The following is an 18,098-nucleotide window of genomic DNA, read 5'->3' as shown; positions in this document are numbered from 1 at the left end:
ATACATATGTCCAAAATCGCTAAATTTATCCTTTAACTGCATGTTTTCTGCTTTTCTGCTGCACTGTTGCCTCCTCAGAGGAATCGTCCAAAAAAAAAAAAAAAATACAGTATATATATCCTTTTTTCACTTTTTTAAGCCACCAGAAGGAATCGTATATGAGTCCACTGTTTGAGAAGCTGAGTTCTGTATCATGCTGTACTGCTGCATGTCTCTTCAGGTTTCTGCATCATTACAGCAACACAGAAGCAGGGCGGCAGCAGCAGATCCAGGATCAGCCTTACATGTGGTGGACCGGGGGTCCTGCGCCCGGATCCTGCCCAGGGAGCCGGGGATCAGAGAGATCTCGTCTATATTGAGCGGATAGCTGCTGAGGAACTCTGTCCGGTCGCAGTGCGCCTCCTCCATACCTGGGAAACACAAACCACACGGCAGGTGGGGAGGAACTGTCAATCATAAGATCGAATATCGTGGTTTCCACAGTTAGTAATCGCAGAATTTGGAGATACTGAAACGTGATTATATTATAAAGAAGAAGCAGGAAGGTTCGCTCCTAAACTTTTTTTTATCTCATGTAAAATAAAGGAACCTTTTCTAGAGACTTGGTGTGCAGCAAGAATTCATACTTTGCAACAGCGATTATATTTCATTTAATTTAGAACACCCACTGTAGTTCAAAACAGTCAAAATGTTGATATAAGATGCCAAAACTGCAATAAAATAATTCTGTTCTCCAAATTACCAAGACTAATAATCGTTCATTAATAATCCTGATCATAAGTAATAGCAAAATAATCAGGATTATTATTTAAACCATAATCATGCAGGTTTAAAAAGGGGTGGGAAGGGATCGATAGATAATCTAATCTAATCAAATTTGTCATGGGTTTGTACGGAAGCGTAATGCATTCACTTGAGAAAAAAAAAATTGCCCTGTTTTTCTGAATAAACGAGATAATTATCTCAGAATTCTGAGAAAAGTTTTCATGGAAAAAGAAAATTCTGCTCTGTTTTTCTGAATTAACGAGATAATTATCTCGTTAATTCAGAAAAACAGAGCATTTAAAAAAAAAAAAAAATTCTGCTCTGTTTTTCTGAGATAATTATCTCGTTAATTCAGAAAAACAGGGCAAATTTTTTTTTTCTCAAGTGCATGCATTACGCTTCCGTAGGTTTGCCTTCTTGTTCACAGTAAAAATAAAAGTGAAAATTGTACTATGTGTTGTTTTTGTTTTAAATTTGTCACATGATCTAAATGCCATTTTACAGGCCACTAACAAGAAAATACCTTGGAGAAGCAGAGGTGCATAATGTTACTGGTACCTATTATTGACAGTGTGATGTGTTTCTTTCTTGGGTTTATCTGTATTTGTGTCCCTCGGTTTCTGTAAATCACTCTGTAAATCAAATTGACTTGACTGGAGGGATGTGGCTAAAAAGAAGCGGCTTTTTGCAGCTTTATCGGTTGTTCAGAAGCGGTACCGTGGTCTCCGACGATGATGACGTTAACGCAGCGGTGCAGGTTCATCTGCTTCAGGCCGTTCATCAGGTGGCCGATGATGTTGTCGATCTCCTTCAGAGGGTTATCCAGCTGAGGGACGGACAGAAAGGAAGAGCGAGACGGACACAGGCAGAGATACGAAGCTGGAGTTGATTGTGGCTTTTTTTTTTTAGAAAACACACACACACACACACACACACACACTGTACATCACCATTTTTCATGTCTCTTTTAGCACTGTTTCTCTGTCGTAACCAAACTTCTCTCACACACTATCATTCTCTTTCTGTCTTGCTCTCTCTCTCTCTCTCTCTCTCTCTCTCTCTCTCTCTCTCTCTCACACACACACACACACACACACACTGTACATCATCACCATTTTTCACACATTCATCTCTCTTTTAGCACTGTTTCCCTGTCATAACCAAACTTCTCTCACACACTATCATTCTCTTTCTGTCTTGCTCTCTCTTTCCCTCCTTATGTCTCTCTCTCTCTCTCTCTCTCTCTCTCTCTCTCTCTCTCTCTCACACACACACACACACACACACCTCACTGCTGAGCGGTCCCAGTCGATGTCCGAAGGTATCCGGCTGCTCTGAGTGGACGGCGTAGACGTAAGGCCTGGAGAGAAAACACAGAGACAAAAAAAAATATATTTGCCTTTTTAAAGGTGCTGTGTGTATCATTTACACATCAATAAATCATTACCATATTAATTTCAAGACATTAGTATAATTACTGTAAACAAACCAGAGCATCAGTGGTCAGCCTGTCAGCCTCTATCAGCCTCTACTCTGCATTGCAGGAAGCAACGGGGCTGATGGGAAATGTAGTCTTAATGTGGAGAAACTCTAGAACTGACAGTACTACTGGAGTGAGATAGAGGAGAACAATCAGCTCCAACATTATCTCATTTGTTTACAGTAATTATACCAAGGTATCATGATTAATTTGACAGTGATATACTGATGTTTAAAAATGTTACATATAGCAGCTTTAATTAAAATTATTCCATTAAGAATTCCTCCAAGTCCGTCGTTCTCCTGAGTATTTATTACTACCAACATGCTGAGATACAGTGAAACACGTGATTAACAGATTTTAAAATGCTGTTTGTAATTTCAACACATTAAAAAATCCGCACACTCATGTCAAAAAGATGATTTCTGGCTGCTTTTGGCCTATATTTCCCCAGCTGGTAAACCACAGACAGTTTGTGAGCGTCAGTAAATCTGTCCCGCTGCCAAAAAGGCTTAGAAAGTGATTTCAGGAAGTCCAGTCATATTATCTTTGCTACACTTGCGGATATTTCTGCTAGTTTCAGGAAATTTTTCACTCAATTCAAATGAATCTCTTGAAACAAAACACTCTGTAATAAAGCAAGAGACATGTCCTGAAACTGGCTGAATCCAAGCGGCTGCCAATCCTTGAAAGTTTGTGAATTTCAGAAGAATAAAATACAGCAGGCTTAGCAGGTTTTTGCAAATGGATGGCCCTTGATTTTTTAAATTCAAATACAGCACCCAAATATATCAATATGCCTCAGATCTCTCTGTCAATTGGATCAACACTTCACATCCTGAGGAAAAACCCTGTGATGGAGATTTGTGTTCATACAGCAGCAGTTTGAGGATGAAGATTTGACTTTTTGGAGTAAAACATGAAGCCTCTATAATGTCTAATTCTGACCAATTTCATGTCTTCACTCAAAACATTCCGATTTCGAAACCATACATTTCACCAAACAATACTTTAAAAAATCACTGAAAAGTCGTTGAATTTAATGTCCAAGTGAGTGTGGTATCAAATTAATTAACACAGAATATAACTGTCTAAAAATACTCTGAAGTAGGCATGATAAGAAAACAAGATAAAACCATTTGCTGAGCTTGTTATCTCTGGCAGTGCACAGCTCACCTCGACTCACCCAGAGTCAAGACACAAAACAGAAAAACACCTGAAGATCTTTCTCTCTCAGCCTCTTCTCCAGCCAGCGACCCTCACTGACCCAGCAACTAAAAAAAAAACCTTTATCTTCAGCACTGACACTCTGACTAAATATAAGACAGGCAGCAGCTCTTAACCCATTTAAAACCAATTATAATCTAAGAAAAGCAGGGGCGTATCTAGGAGTTTCTAACTGGAGGGGCCAGAGGGGGGCACCGCTAACTTGGGGGGGGCCAAGAATCATAAGCATAAAAACGAGTGAGTGAGAGTTAAAAATGAACTATAATGCAATATAGTTTGTTTTTAATCAATTGTGTGTACCCAAGCTTGAATATGTTGATACAAATGATTGAAACAAATTATTACACGCAGGACAAAGTTTCTATTATTGCAAGGACTCATTGACTATTTGACTATTGTCCAGTGATTATTTAGGTGAAAAACAGACTCTGGACTGGATGTGAAATATCTGGAAAAAATGAAACACAACATCGACACCTGTCACTCTAAAAGGGCACCTTGGTCGCTTAAAACAACAAAATCTTAATCTTCAGGCAATTTCAATGTGTCAATCAGAGTTAAACAGCCAATGACGTGCGAGAAAATTGGTACCAAGCTTGGCCAGCCACCGTTTTGGCTCCGCCCCCGAAGAAAAGGAAATCTAAAAAGTGTCTAATCTTTTAAATACATATGCATGAGCACCTCATCTTCGCCAAAATTATACAAGTGAAGTCAAAAGCAAACAAATGTTCATATAAGGCTGATATAAGACACTCAAACTTCACTTCGACTTCACCATTCACATCCTTAACATTTACGCTTGAGCTGCATGAGTAGTTTTTGAATCTTTACCCATCTTCAGACTGAAGACTCATTTGAAGTAACCATCTATCACGTAACGATCTTCTTCCTCTTCTACTCTTAAAAAAAGTAAAAAAGTAAAGTAAAAAAAGAAAAAATCTGATTCTACGAACGCTACTTTTTCCTACTGAAGGCTCAGCTGATGGAGACTGAGATATACGGTCGGTTTGACTACTGCTGACAAAATACTACTATAGTACTTATTGTACGTCGCTTTGGACAAAAGCGTCTGCTAAATGACATAATGTAGGTGAGTCCATGGGAAAAATATGTAGAAACCTGATAGTTGAATGAGATAATAGAGCACCAATAAGAAAATGTCAGAAGATAGCCGTTTTCTGTGTGTGGGGGGGTTTGATTTTCCCCGAACCAATCACTAGTGACTGACGTTTCCGGGCGCTCTGACGTTATTTTATTTAAGTTGTTTTTGCAAAGACAATATGTTGGGTAAGGAGGTGATTTCATATTATTCTGCTGAAACGCCAATGGTTCAAACTTTTTCAAAGGCGCCGATTGGCCCGATCACTTTTTCCGAGCTAAAAATCGTCGTTGACCAGAGCAACACCAGACTCTCTGAATCGCTCTGAAGAGTGTGAGCGGGACGCGACTCAGGAGTCTGGAACCAGGCTAACGAAAACCAAGCATGTGTGTGATATTCATGTCTAAAACGTCCAGAGAACAGAGACGCACCTCTCATCGTCAGGCAGGTGCAGCCAGCGCAGAATGGTCAAGATCCTCCTCTCCAGGGGAATCACCCTGCGAGCACAGAGCACAAAGCTGCTGATGATCAACGGTTACAGAGATGGTTTATGATTTTCACTCCTTCTTCACAGAGTGGACCAGGAGCTCTGGTTGACACGAGGCTCTCATGTGTCACTAGCTAAACAGGCTGGTGTTTCGGCTGCTTGAGCCTTCAATGGCCTCCGTTGTGATTGATTGTGTAGGGGTATTGTCCTGTGTGTGTGTTCGTGTGTGTGTGTGTGTGTGTGTGTGTGTGTGTGTGTGTGTGTGTGGGGTCATTGTCAGTCAGTCAGGACGTGACGAGAGAGCAGCCTCTCTTTGCCCTCGTGCTTATTAGGTCATGGATATGCAAATGATTTCAGCAAGTGTATAAGAACGTATTTGGAAATGTCTTAAACATCTTTTCTGAAATGTTGTGTAATTATTGTTTAGAGATACAGAGAAACAGAGATACAAACAATATGTCCGCTATGTCATTTAGGAGAAATTAAATTAAATTCCTTTTATGTTTCATTGTTTACATGATGAGCTGAGCAGTGTGGTTTAGAGAAAAAACACTTCTATTTCTGCACATTTTCTTGGTCAAATGATTATAAAAGACGTGAGTTATGTTTGAGAAAAGGTGGATTATATGAGACAAACTGTATCTGTAAGCCTGGGAATATGTCAGTGTACTTTGTACGATGCCTGATTTGATCTTGGAGTGTGTTTATGTTTCACACGGCTGCACTGAGTGGGATGTAGAGTCTTGTAAGTCTGTCTGGGCTGATTACCCAAAGTGCTTCACTCTTGAATAAACTCAGTATCAATCGGTATCAATATATCGCTCCTGTATGAAGACTTTAATAAATTATAAAATTCTTCATGTGTGGGGATCTTCTGCTATATGTCACTTGATATTTTCTTTGATCCAGCACCTATCTTTTGGATATTCATGTTTTTCTTTTGATGTTGCTTTTCAGTATCAATATATACCTGACTCAGCTGATTGGGAGGTTTTGAGTCCGTGTCACTTAGGTTTTGGCTAAAGAGTGTTTCTGTCTCACCCCCGTCTTCCCATAGCTTCCCTTTTTAGTTATTTGGCTGTTGAATAAAACCCATATACTGAAGTTTCAGAGCCCAAGCTCTATTTCTGTGTTGGAATAAATTTTGAAAGAACTATCTGGGTCTGATTTATCACTCTGTCGGTGCTTCATGGTAATTTGTCGTGCTTCTAGGAAACAAGGATTTTGCAATCACATTTTTTGCCAAATCAACAATTCCCCACAAATATTGCAAGAGCATGCATTTTAGTCTTTTGACCTATTATCAGCAGAAAGTTGTCTCTCAATATGTTTCCATAAAGTAATATATTAGCTAAGATCCAAAAAAGCAGTATGGACTTCAGGATCTATCATATTATTGCAATGATTACAATTACATATACGTACTGGGATCATTATACAATACATTTAGAGAATCAGCAAGCAAAACACTCACTACATAAACATACAATCATCTGAATTTTTTGCGTCCAAACCCACTTTTATGGTTGAGGCTCCTGACTCTCTTTATTCATTGTTTATTGGCCTTATATAGAAGGAACAGTATAGAGCTGGGAAGTCTGTCTGTAGCTACTGAAAACTTCCCCAGTGCCGACTCACCAAGGCCAGAAGAAGGTTCCTGCTTTCACTCCTTGTTTCTCTGCTGTGATCCAGATCTAGAACACATAGAAAACAAGAACATTAATATTTCCTTCCAATCACAAACCACGTCCAGATATAGATATAAATATAGATATGGACACTCACAGGCTGCCCGCCCCACCAGCGGTGGTTGAGCTTCTCTCTGCCTCGCAGGTTGAAGTTGGCGTCAAACACCGGGTCGTGCATGTTGTTTCCCACAATCCCATGGGACTCTGGGTAAAGACCCTGCAGAGAGACCAGAAGACAGAGTCACTACAGTAACTGACCTCAAAAACATACTGTCAGCGTCATAACGGGGCTATAAGGAACAGAGGGGAGATAGAAAGATACTTTTGGTCATGGCTGTTGGCAAAAATGCATATTTACATTGCATCAAAACATCTCCGGTGTATTTTGCACTTCATATTAACAGACCTGCCATAGATTCACTCATTATATACCTGGATTGCACTGTTTACACTGTTAGAGAGACGATGAGAGCAAGGGAGTATTTCAGTGTCGCTCACACATGACCCAGGGTGACTTACAGTGGCGAGTGTATATAAGTTGGGGAAGGTCTTGGATGGGTAGACTGGCCGCATGTAAGGTGCCGATGTCCCACACGTTCCTGAGGGGAAAGAAGTGTAGATCTATAAAATATTATACTGACAAGTACAAGAAGAAGATTTCAATGACTCAAATCAAGCAGGTAAAAACCACAACCCTGTAAAAATGTTATTTAAAATCTTCTTCAAAATCTCCTTTCCTTGGAAACTACTGAAAAAATCTGTGTGGTTAGATAATTTCACTTGTTTCTGATGCAAAATAAGAATTTTCTTGAATCAAGTGGTGCAATCTGAATACAAATGATCTGCAACACTTCAACATCATCCCAATGAAAGTTTGTTTTTCTCATTTGTTTAAAAAAAAGATTTTAATATTGAATACAAGCTGTTGAAGAAATGTTTATGTTTATTTATTTACTGAAAGGAGAGTCTTGCAAGAGGAAGCGATGCGCACAGCAGGAGGCTACGTACACTTCTTCCTCTTGCAAGACTCTCCTTTCAATAAATATATATTCAAGTAAGACGAACCTCTGACTCCAGAACATTTCTTCAACAAATTGGAAAAAGAACTAGCACTCGAGTGAGCTTTTCTGTTGGGGGGGGGCCCTCTGTGTTAGCTGGTATCTAGGAACCTCAACAAGGAGCTTAGGGGGATGAGCTTTATCTAGGAAACTCAACAGAACTAGATGGCAGAGCTAAACCTAGGAACTCAGTGGGCTAGACTGAAGCAGCTTCATCTTGTTTGATATCTGTCCATCAACGGATGGAAGAGCTTTGACCAGAAAATCCTAGACTAAAGTGGCAGTGAGATCTGATATAAATATCTGATCAAGAGCAATCAGGATGGAGGGAAGAGTCGATATGAGCAGGAGGATTGAACTATTAAGGAAATAAACATATGGGTTCACTCACAAGGTTCTACTTTGTTGTCGGGCTCATATGTATTTGGATACGCGGAGGTTGGCTATTAATTAGTGGCTCTACTCCCAACTTTAAGGAGAGCCCAGGCTGTTTGGGCAGATCGGCCTGCTGCAGCTGACTGCATGTTCTATTGGCCAATTGTATGTGCAGTTGTTTAGTTTCATAAGGTTTATATATTGTGCCTGTACAAGGGAATATTTAGCCTCCCTTCATTACCCTTTTTCTGTGTAGAGGACCTGTTTTGTGAAATGATAACAATTTGTGAGATATATGTGCAGAGACATTTAGCTATATTTTTTATTCTTCTATTCTTATATTATATTTTTCTTGATATTTATTTTTTCCTAAGTGTTATGTCTATGCTGTGGATTGTGTATTCCTGGTAGTTATCCGTACTTAGTGGGGGAACCTGGTACGTTTATTTATCGTTGATCGTGTATTTTTCATATTGATTGTATAATTAATTGAATTGTATGCATGTATGTATTTAAGTGTCACTTCCGCTTGGAGCAACACAACGCTGATGATGGCTTATTGCTGAAACGTTTGTGCTCTATAGCTGCCCATTCAAATATATGACAAAAGGACATTAAGAGTGCTGGCTTTCCTTTCTTCATTCACCCACAAGGTGCAATTGGATATAAGAGTCAAAAAGAGGTTTCGCGTTGAATGTATACACCCTCCCTTTGCATGTAAAGAATGCATGAATTAGGCATGGACTTTTTGGCATGAAAAGATGGCATAACTTCTCCTATGTGAAAGTTACTGTGTAGTGTTAACATTTCCTGTTATAATCCTTTAAACCTTTCAGACTGAAAAAGAAGAAGAGGAGAGTGGGTTATCAGTAAAGTGAGACAACCACAGCTGCGAATTGTAAGTCTCATTTTTGATTATTTTAATTGGAATAAGAACAATATGACCATTCTCTCACTGCTCTGGTTGAAGGGTAGGGAGTGAGAGTTACCTTGACGTTTGTAAAGATAAAGACAAAACTTTCTGAAAAGGTATTTCATTGTGCTCAATACTTTGTGTGGTGTTCATCCTGTTGAATTTTCTTCCACACAAGCTTAAGATCATTTTAGCAGCACATTGTAACAGTCAACTCTCCTCCAGTGACTCTTTCTACAATTCCCTGAAAACCCTCTGTCTCTGATAGCGATGTTTGATTATCTCCACTAATTCCGATCCGAGTCTGAATGATGTTCAGGTGGCAGCAGGTGAGTCATGGAGGGAATGTAAACATGTGTCTGTTTAAATTGGCAGGAATCTGTTTTTTTTCTCCCATTTTGTCCATTTTTTGCCCCCACAAACCATTGACTTACTTCCAGGGCTTGTATGAAACAGTTCACATTGCTGGTGAGGCCACTGGGGGAGTTCAGAAAATGTGAAACAAGGACAGGACAGATTTACTGTGTGGAATTAAAAGTGCCAAATGACAAAAGTGGAACACACATTTGGATGATGTGTGTTCATCAGGAAGCTTGAAACACAGGAAAGAACACGTTAAAAACACACACCGGCAGTTTTCAGCATGTGCTTTCCCCTTGTTTACTGGGATTATAGCACCACAAGTTTTGCCATAGTTTCCTTATTTGCTTATTTAAAAATCATGTCACATGTCACATTTAAAAATCATGTCCCCTGTCACATGGACTTAAGATCTGCGGTCTCTGTTGACACTTTTAAAAAGCAGCTAAAGACTCATCTGTTCAGACTGGCCTTTGTCTAGCTTCTTGTGTCTGTATTTCTGTGTGATTTTATGTCCTTTGTTTTTATGTTTTATTGTTTCTTACTATTTGATGGTCTTATTTTAACTATTTTACTCCTGTGAAGCACTTTGTGACTTTGCTCTGTGAAAGGGGCTATATAAATAAACTTTACTTACTTACTTACTTACTTACTTACTTACTTACAATTTTAATCACTTGAGACTTGACTTGACTTGGGTTCTGGTGACTTGGGACTTGACTCTGACTTGTACTTTGATGACTTGAAAAGGTTTCTAAAGTCTTGACTTGAGATCTTGTGTTTGTGTAAATGACTTAGATTGAAAGTGATGAGATTTGTTCCAGCGGACGACTGAATTTAAATTCTGTTTTCTGAATTTGTATGGAATGATTGAATTTATTGAAGTTGAAACTGATTATAGAAATCAAACTCATGATGCTCTTACCAAGTTTTTATCCTATTAAAACCATATTGCATTGAAAAGTCCTAGATATTTAGTTTTCTTTAAGATATTAAATTGATACTGGACTCTTGATTTGTTCTGACTTGACTTGCTGTTCTACATTTAGACTTGAGACTTGACATTAATGACTTGGACTAGACTTGTGCCTCAAGACTTGAGACTGACTTGGGACTCGAGCAAAGTTGACTTGGTCACACCTCTGGCTCCAACTGTACAACATGAACAGGACATTAAGAGTTTCTCTAACCAGATTTCCCATTTTTCAAGCTTCTACAAGCACTCCAACTGTATTTAGGTGAAGCAGTTGTAGGATGGAGGATCAAGACTTACTGAGTTTCTCTATGTTGGGGATGACAGCTTTGCCCTTCTTCAAGTAGGAGGCTCTGAAGCCGTCCACTGACAGCATGATGAGGGGGGGGCGGATGAAGCTGAGAGCAGCAGGACGACAAAGACACACTTCAGGATTAATAAAAGGCAGCTGTGGCAGGTTTCACTGTCGTTTCAAGGCTCTCAAAGCCTCTCACTGAGACAGAAGAAGGATGAGAGGTTAAAAAAACGTCAATCAGCTCATTGATTTTATCCTTTACAGTTTTGGAGAAGGTCGTCCATGCTTTTATCTCACCTAGTACTGAATACTGAAACTCTTATTCAGTGAAAAAAGATGTTACTGGCCTTGAAATACTGAATAAAGATCATTTTAGTGAATCACTTGCTGAAAGAGAGAAAATGCCATCCATCCACCTACCCTTGATAAATACAGGTTAAATAAAATCAATGTAAAATACAGTACATGATGTATTATGGTGTTAGCACACACCCTCTTATGTATGAATGCTGTTTTTGGATTTGTTTTGCCTGTAAATGACACACCACATACAGAGGTACAATGTATTTGAAATAAAAAATCTTGAAATCCTAAATGGTAAAGCTGAAATGATAGCGCATGTATATAGTGACCATTAAGAGTCAGATCACAGAACTTGGTCATTCCCGTTCAAATCAACGTTCCTGGACGGTCGGAGCGGCGGCCATCTTGCTGTGACCCGTCGGACTAGCTTCTGTATAAAGCGACTCACAGCAAGTCACTGAGCTGAGAGGTTTCACAGCAAGAACCAAAGCAGCTTCTCTGTCTCCTTGCTGCCATGGATTGCTAACATGCTAATGTTGACTAGAAGAGCTAGAGAGAGAAGTACAGTCTGTGATGAAGCTACGTTAGCCTCGTCGCTAATTTTTTTAAGTCTTTATCATATTAGATTTAAAGTTGAATTAATGGATGTAGAGACAGAAGTTCTCTTAGGGGAGGCATGGTTTTAAATTGTATTACATTTGTTGACTATATATATTTAACCCAAATTGTCTATAACAGAGTTGACCAATTTTTCTGTTAGTACGCTGATTTTCAGAAACAATATTTAAAATCTTACAGGTTTAAGATCAGCAAACACTGACAATGTTAAATTTAAAATGTGTTCTATGATAATACAACATGTTGAATGGAAAAAACATTTCTATTTTTTGTTTTCTTTCTGTACCTGAAATGTACCCGCAATTGTAGAATCAGCCCTATACTGAAGTTAGATTCAGTCAGCAAGGCCGGTTTCTACTCACCCTGCAGGACATTCAGCGCTCTTGATCTCCTCACAGTCACCTTGCACCCAGGCAGTGTCAGCTGCCAAGGAAGAAACGACAACAAGTGAGCAGTTATCTACTTTAATTTATGCACATTATAATTCCATTTATATTCAGGATATTCAAATATTCCATTAATGAGCTGGCGCATGTAAACACCATCTCGTTAACCGGGATAAGCCCATATCCTGAATATGGAAAACTTGAATATGCTCGCTATATGTTTTATGGCAGTGGTTCTCAACTTGGGGTCCGGGGACAACCAGGGGTCCTTGAGGGGGTTCCAGGGGGTCCCCAGCAAATTGATGAAGTGTTAAACTTCAGCATTATTTAATTCACAAGCAGTTAACACAATTAGAGAATGTAGAAAAATGACTGTTTTGATCATAGTTTCTCTGTTATCTCTCTACCTACAATACAGATAGTCATGGGATTCTGGACAAAATCATATCTAACAATAAAAATATTCTCAGATTTGGGTCCGAGAGACAAAATCTCATGGGTCTGTGGCTCTAATGTGGACTAAACTAGGGTCCTTGATATGAAAAAGGGTGAGAATCACTGTTTTATGTGACTATTGAAGTCTTTATATTTTCCTAGTCCCGACCTTTGCAGAGGGACTTGTAGTTGGTGCAGCAGTCTCCTCTCTCCAGACAGTCCTCGGAGCAGTGGCAGGCGTGATCATCGTTCCTCTGCTCCCCACAGCGATCATCTGTGCACTCGAACCCCCCCGCTGACACACAGGAAGGATAAAGGGTTCAGTTCTCTCCGATAGGTTATGCATATCTAGTCGTTGAGGTGAAAATTAGCAGCGGTTTGTTTTACGGTGATCTCATCCGCTTTCGAAACCTCTCTCCGAGACAAAAGGATGATTGGAATTGAAAAGAGCACGAATCAGCTCATTGAATCGGGAGAGACTGAATCCCAGGTTGCCTTTCTTTGCTCCAACCATCATGGAAATAGTTTACCTTGATGCAGTTTTGTATTTGATTCATTTGCTGCCCAATAACAAGCAAACCAGGGCTTGTAAATCAAGGTCACATAGATTCACCAGTAGTCAGTTATAGGACAGACATTTGGAAACCTGCCATCACGACAAGTTAAAGATTTTTTTTTTATTTTTTTTTTATAGATTTGGATGTTTTGAAAGTGTCTTCAGTGTTGCTTGCTTAACGTTTTTTTTTTTTTTTTTACATAAACCTGCTAACTGTGGGGGAGTGGATGTACTTGCCCTTTGTCCCTGTTAAATAAACTACAGCAAAACCTAAAGCACTTATCATATTATGTAAACTGAGCTTTCTGAGTATTGGAGATGTAGTGTTGTTGTGGTGTTCTAGCACTGTTCCAAGCAAATTTCTATAGTAGTAAATGAATAACTGTACTACTACTACTACTTCTGCTAGTAGTAGTAGTAGTAGTAGTAGTACTAGTAGTAGCATTAAAGTAATAACAATAACATTTTCATATGAGTAAATGTCCGTTTATGTCGGTCTACTTTCCATCACTGCCTGGTCTAACCCAACAGTGATTCAGCCTATATCCAGTTCATAAATCTTCTCCTCTGTCTGTTCTAAACAGCCGGAGTCTGGTCGCTCTTTCCTGGGAAAAATCCTCTGCTGCACAGGAAGTGATGCGTTTCACGTTTCCGGTTTGTTTGGAATAAACAGCAGAAGAAGAACTGGGTAGTTAGCATGAGCAGCAATAGCCGCCATGGCTGAACAGACAAAGAAGAGAGAAACTCAAACTGCATCGACAGAAAATCCAAGCTCCGCCCCCACACTGTTTGATTGACAGGTGATCTGTGGGAAGTGCAGTGCAGAAACACCACAGGGATGAGCGCTTAGCAACAAAGATAGAGACTTTTTTGTATCTAAAAATCTTAGAAAGTGCTGCAAAAGGAACAAAACAAACCAACAAACCTGTTAAACAGCTATAAAATACAATAACACATAAACAAACAGCATGTTAAAGAAGACAAAGCCCATTAAAATGAATGAGCAGGGCGATGTCACACTGACCTGTTTTCAGGCAGTGCTCGTCGAAGTCGGAGCAGCAGCTGTAGTAGGTTTTACACAGATTGTCACATCTGCATCCTGGAGGCTTGGCCTCGTCCAGCTCGAAGCAGCGGCCCTTACAGGAGCCTGCTGAGCTCACCCACAGGGAGTCAGAGATGGCTGGAGGGAGAGGAGGCTCGTTTACACACAGGCCACGGAAATACAACTACGCTGCAAAAATATTCATCTTAACAAGCCATTTGATCTTGGATTCAGTCATAAAATGTTATTTTTTCTCAAAATAAGTTGATAAAATTTGCCAATTGAGTGATGCAATTTCACTTGTTCCCCATGCAGTTATTTGATATAATAATCATTTCACTTTATAATAATAATAATAATAATAAACTTTATTTATATAGCACTTATCAAAACACAGTTACAAAGTGCTTTACAAAAGAGGGAAAAATAAGAACATAAAAAGACAACAATAAAAGGCCTTTGACTTGCTTCTAATGCAATATCCACTTTACTTTCACTTATTTCAATACATTTCCTGAGTAAACATCTTTAAACTAAATATGATCTGCCTTATTTAAAGATATGAAATTGTTTTAAAAAAAAAATGCATTCATCCTGTAACAGGTTTTGAGTGGAGGTTTGTCTCACTTTTGGTCTGAGGCGGGTTGTCTCCTCCCTCTCCGGGCCGGCTGGCTTGGAACACATAGGCTCTGCTGACCTCGGTACCCAACAGGCAGAACACAGCCACTACCTGACAACACACAGCAGGGGGCACAGACACACTCAGACGCTGCGTTACAGATAACCACGCATAACAAGTTATTGATTCCAGGCGTGAGAAGATCTATTTTCACTTCCTCCACAAGGAAAGGACAATTAGAGCAGTCGGATGCTGTATTTCAAGAATTTCACATAGTTTAACGTCAGTGAGAAATCTCTTTTCTCTTGTCCTCCTCCACAGAGAGGTCAGAGGTCAGAGGTCAGAGCTACAGAGCAGAAACCCCGGAGCTGTTAGGGATTCAGCGTCTTGTTCAAGCACATATATTATTGCCAACACAAGTGTTTGAACCTGCGTCTTCCAGTTAAACAACAGTCTCCCTTCTCTCTCCAACAACGAGTTTGTTTTCTTTCCCTCTCAGACACACATCCATGTACACGTTTAACCAGAGGGGTCAGAGGTCAAGGGGCAGCCAGGAAGGGCACCGCTGGAGCAGGTTAAGGTTGAGTGTCTTGCTGAAAGACACTTCAACATCACTCTATAAATAAATCATGGTGCCACTAACACCGTCAAAGTCAGGGATTCAGTTCCCACCGAGGCTACTCATACTTACAATGTGCTGTATATGCACTCATGATAGCACTTTAGCACCCACCAAATGGTTATGTAATGAAATAGTGATCATTAAGATATTCACAGCAACATCAGTAGGGTTGGATCATCTTAAACTGCTTCACAGAGCCAACATCGGGTTCATGACTGGAAAAACATTATCACAATATCAGCAGAGGACAATTTTAAGTGTCGACATCAATTTTGAGGCGTCTAAAGGCATCAAAAAGCCTTCCTCTGGTTTTAAGTAAAGAAAACTTCTGTATAGAAAATCAGTGGAGCTCACTCTGATTCTACTTGGAAAAACAAATGTCAGGAACAAGATGCTGAGCTGACTCTTCTCAAGCTACAACTCAGAGTGTTTTGGAGTAGAGACTAGGGCTAAAGACAAGACAGTTTACTGTGTCACAGTAACCAAATCCACCTTATCACACTATTCACTTTTACTGAGAACGTTACTGAATGGATCTACAGCCACACCACAACTAGCTAGCTCTCTGTTTCTTGCTTGTTACATGTAGCAGTTATTTGTGTACAGTCAGTTCTCCGCTGGGCGAGGAGCCAGACGAGGCTGCTGGGAGATTTGTGACGCAACTGCAGAGCCTCTGTGTGCTCCAGCTGTGCTGCTCAGTGACCATCGGTAGAAGACTGGTTGTACTGGGCGGCTCTCTTGCTCTTACTATCACAATCACTGTCACTCTCCCACAGCCCACAGCTAAATGCAACAAGTTCATGCCCGTTCTCTGGGGGTTGTTGCATTCTGGGAAATGTAGGACATCAATAACTGAAGTAGAAGTAGATGAATCAGGGTAAGGGAAAGTGGGTTCACCAAAAAACTAAAGTATATCCGAACATGGAGTTTTCCTTTAACAACTGCAACCTAAAAAAAAACTTTTTATGCTGAGTTATTCAGCACCCTCCTATGTTGACTAATCCCCAGCGGTTCTCAAACTTGTTAAGGACCTCCAGAAAAACACATTTTATACCTCAGACCCTCATTTGATACAGATTTTTTCCCAGGACACTGTCTGTTTGCAGGCTGGCGAGAGGGAAACCTCAAAAGAGTCATTTTTACACATTCTCTATTTCAGCTAATTTTGATTAAAATGACAGAGAAATTGAACTAATGCTGCAGGGGAACCGCTGGAAACCCCCGAAGGACAGCTGGAAGACTCTGGAACCAAGTTTGGGAACCAGAACCACCTGGAAACCAAACCAGCCGACTTGTTCATCTCAGTGGGCCAACATCTGACTTGAATAAGGTGCATGCTTAAGGCAAGAGGTGCACTTCATTTAACTTCAATTACATGTTCCCATCAGAATCTAATGCAGAACAAAGTGTTCCCATGTGTTCTTTAAACTATGGGCAAGGGAACATTATATAATCCTATAAGAAATCTTAGAATAATATGTACAAATACACAGTTTACGACATTGTTTACAAAAGTGTAAACAACATCTAATCCTATAGGAATATTATAGCCATATTTTAGTGATACCAGGAGATTAAAAATATATATATATATATATAGGCCTAGCATTAAGCACGATAAGGTAGCCCTTAAGTACCACAGACAAATCATAACATTCCTATAATATTTCTATAGGAACTTACAGTGTGTAAGTTCCTATAGGAATATTATAGGAATGTTATGATTTGTGGTTTTTCATTAAGGAAATTTAGCATATTTACTTTCTTCAATACAAATGACTGGCATAGCTTTCTGAGTTATTTTCCTAATTATTTTCTCATTTCCTCTAATGATGATGATGATGATGATGATGCCTCACTGTCAAAACCAGCAGCGGCAGACAGGCAGACATGGTATTAGGTAAACGGCACCGGTCTATAGGCTAACCATTAACCCTCCAGCCTGTTTACCTTTACCTCCCCCAGGTAAACAAGCGCGTGTGTCACTGTTGACACTGAGCTGTCCCGGCTATTAATCATCACGGTGTGTTCAGTCCTAATTACCCCGGACAGTGTCGCGCTACCGAAATAACAGCACGACAGCCTCTTCTGCTACATAATTCATATTCCGGGGAGGGTTATTATGTAATGTCCTCTCTTAAGGTAAGGCTTTCAAATATCAAGATTTGCATTGATGCGAGGCAAAGTGCAGTTCCCTCTGTCACAGGTCGATACGGCTACATCAATTCTGCAAGAGCGCAATTATTCTCTGGGGGCTGGGAGACACTTCAGCCGTCGAAATAAAACCACAATAAAGCAATAATGTCATGGGAATTAAACAACAAAACCGGCACAATCTTACCGTACCAAATTTCCCAGTAGCATGTTCCAAATAGTGAATCCACTTTTTGCATGCCCCCCTAAAAAAAACCTAAAAGAAATTGTGGGCAACGTCCGATAGAAGCTCCTCTGTGAGCCTCTCCAAATCGATGGCGCAGAGCGCAGGGGTCCAGCTCTCTCTCTCTCTCTCTCTCTCTCTCTCTCTCTCTCTCTCTCTCTCTCTCTCTCTCTCTCTCTCTCTCTCTCTCTCTCTCTCTCTCTCTCTCTCTCTCTCTCTCTCTGTCTCTCCAGTTGTTTGCCTTTGCCTTGCTCGGTTTGCCTTGGGCCAATAAGCATGAAGTAATGGTAACAGCTGCGCTCTGGTACAATAGTGCGTCGGGTCGGGGTGACGCTCCGGAGTCCAACACAGTCAGCACTGGACTGATCACTCACTCCTACGCAATGAACAGAGAGAGAGAGAGGGAGAGAGGGGGAGAGA

At 40.1% G+C, this 18,098-nt stretch overlaps 1 protein-coding gene across 1 annotated transcript in view; it reads right to left on the bottom strand.

The window, feature by feature from the left end:
- The window catches only part of LOC139919266 (autotaxin-like), a 32,325-nt gene extending 14,491 nt beyond the window's left edge, over window positions 1-17,834 (bottom strand). Inside the window, exons 1-13 of the mRNA XM_078290197.1 lie at window positions 17,648-17,834; window positions 14,688-14,790; window positions 14,043-14,198; window positions 12,632-12,757; window positions 12,004-12,064; window positions 10,726-10,823; window positions 7,266-7,345; window positions 6,844-6,963; window positions 6,697-6,752; window positions 5,003-5,068; window positions 2,053-2,125; window positions 1,483-1,591; window positions 285-410 (exon numbers count right to left, since the gene is read on the bottom strand). Of these exons, the coding sequence (XP_078146323.1) occupies window positions 285-410; window positions 1,483-1,591; window positions 2,053-2,125; window positions 5,003-5,068; window positions 6,697-6,752; window positions 6,844-6,963; window positions 7,266-7,345; window positions 10,726-10,823; window positions 12,004-12,064; window positions 12,632-12,757; window positions 14,043-14,198; window positions 14,688-14,790; window positions 17,648-17,665 (1,192 nt within the window). The 5' untranslated portion in view covers window positions 17,666-17,834. The remainder of the gene's footprint in view (window positions 1-284; window positions 411-1,482; window positions 1,592-2,052; window positions 2,126-5,002; window positions 5,069-6,696; window positions 6,753-6,843; window positions 6,964-7,265; window positions 7,346-10,725; window positions 10,824-12,003; window positions 12,065-12,631; window positions 12,758-14,042; window positions 14,199-14,687; window positions 14,791-17,647) is intronic.
- Between the last annotated feature and the right edge of the window lie 264 nt (window positions 17,835-18,098).

The sequence above is a fragment of the Centroberyx gerrardi genome, chromosome 19 (genome assembly GCF_048128805.1).
Source record: "Centroberyx gerrardi isolate f3 chromosome 19, fCenGer3.hap1.cur.20231027, whole genome shotgun sequence".
NCBI lineage: Eukaryota > Metazoa > Chordata > Actinopteri > Beryciformes > Berycidae > Centroberyx > Centroberyx gerrardi.
Note: the sequence above shows the minus strand (reverse complement) of the source record. Positions and strands in the feature narration are given on the sequence as shown.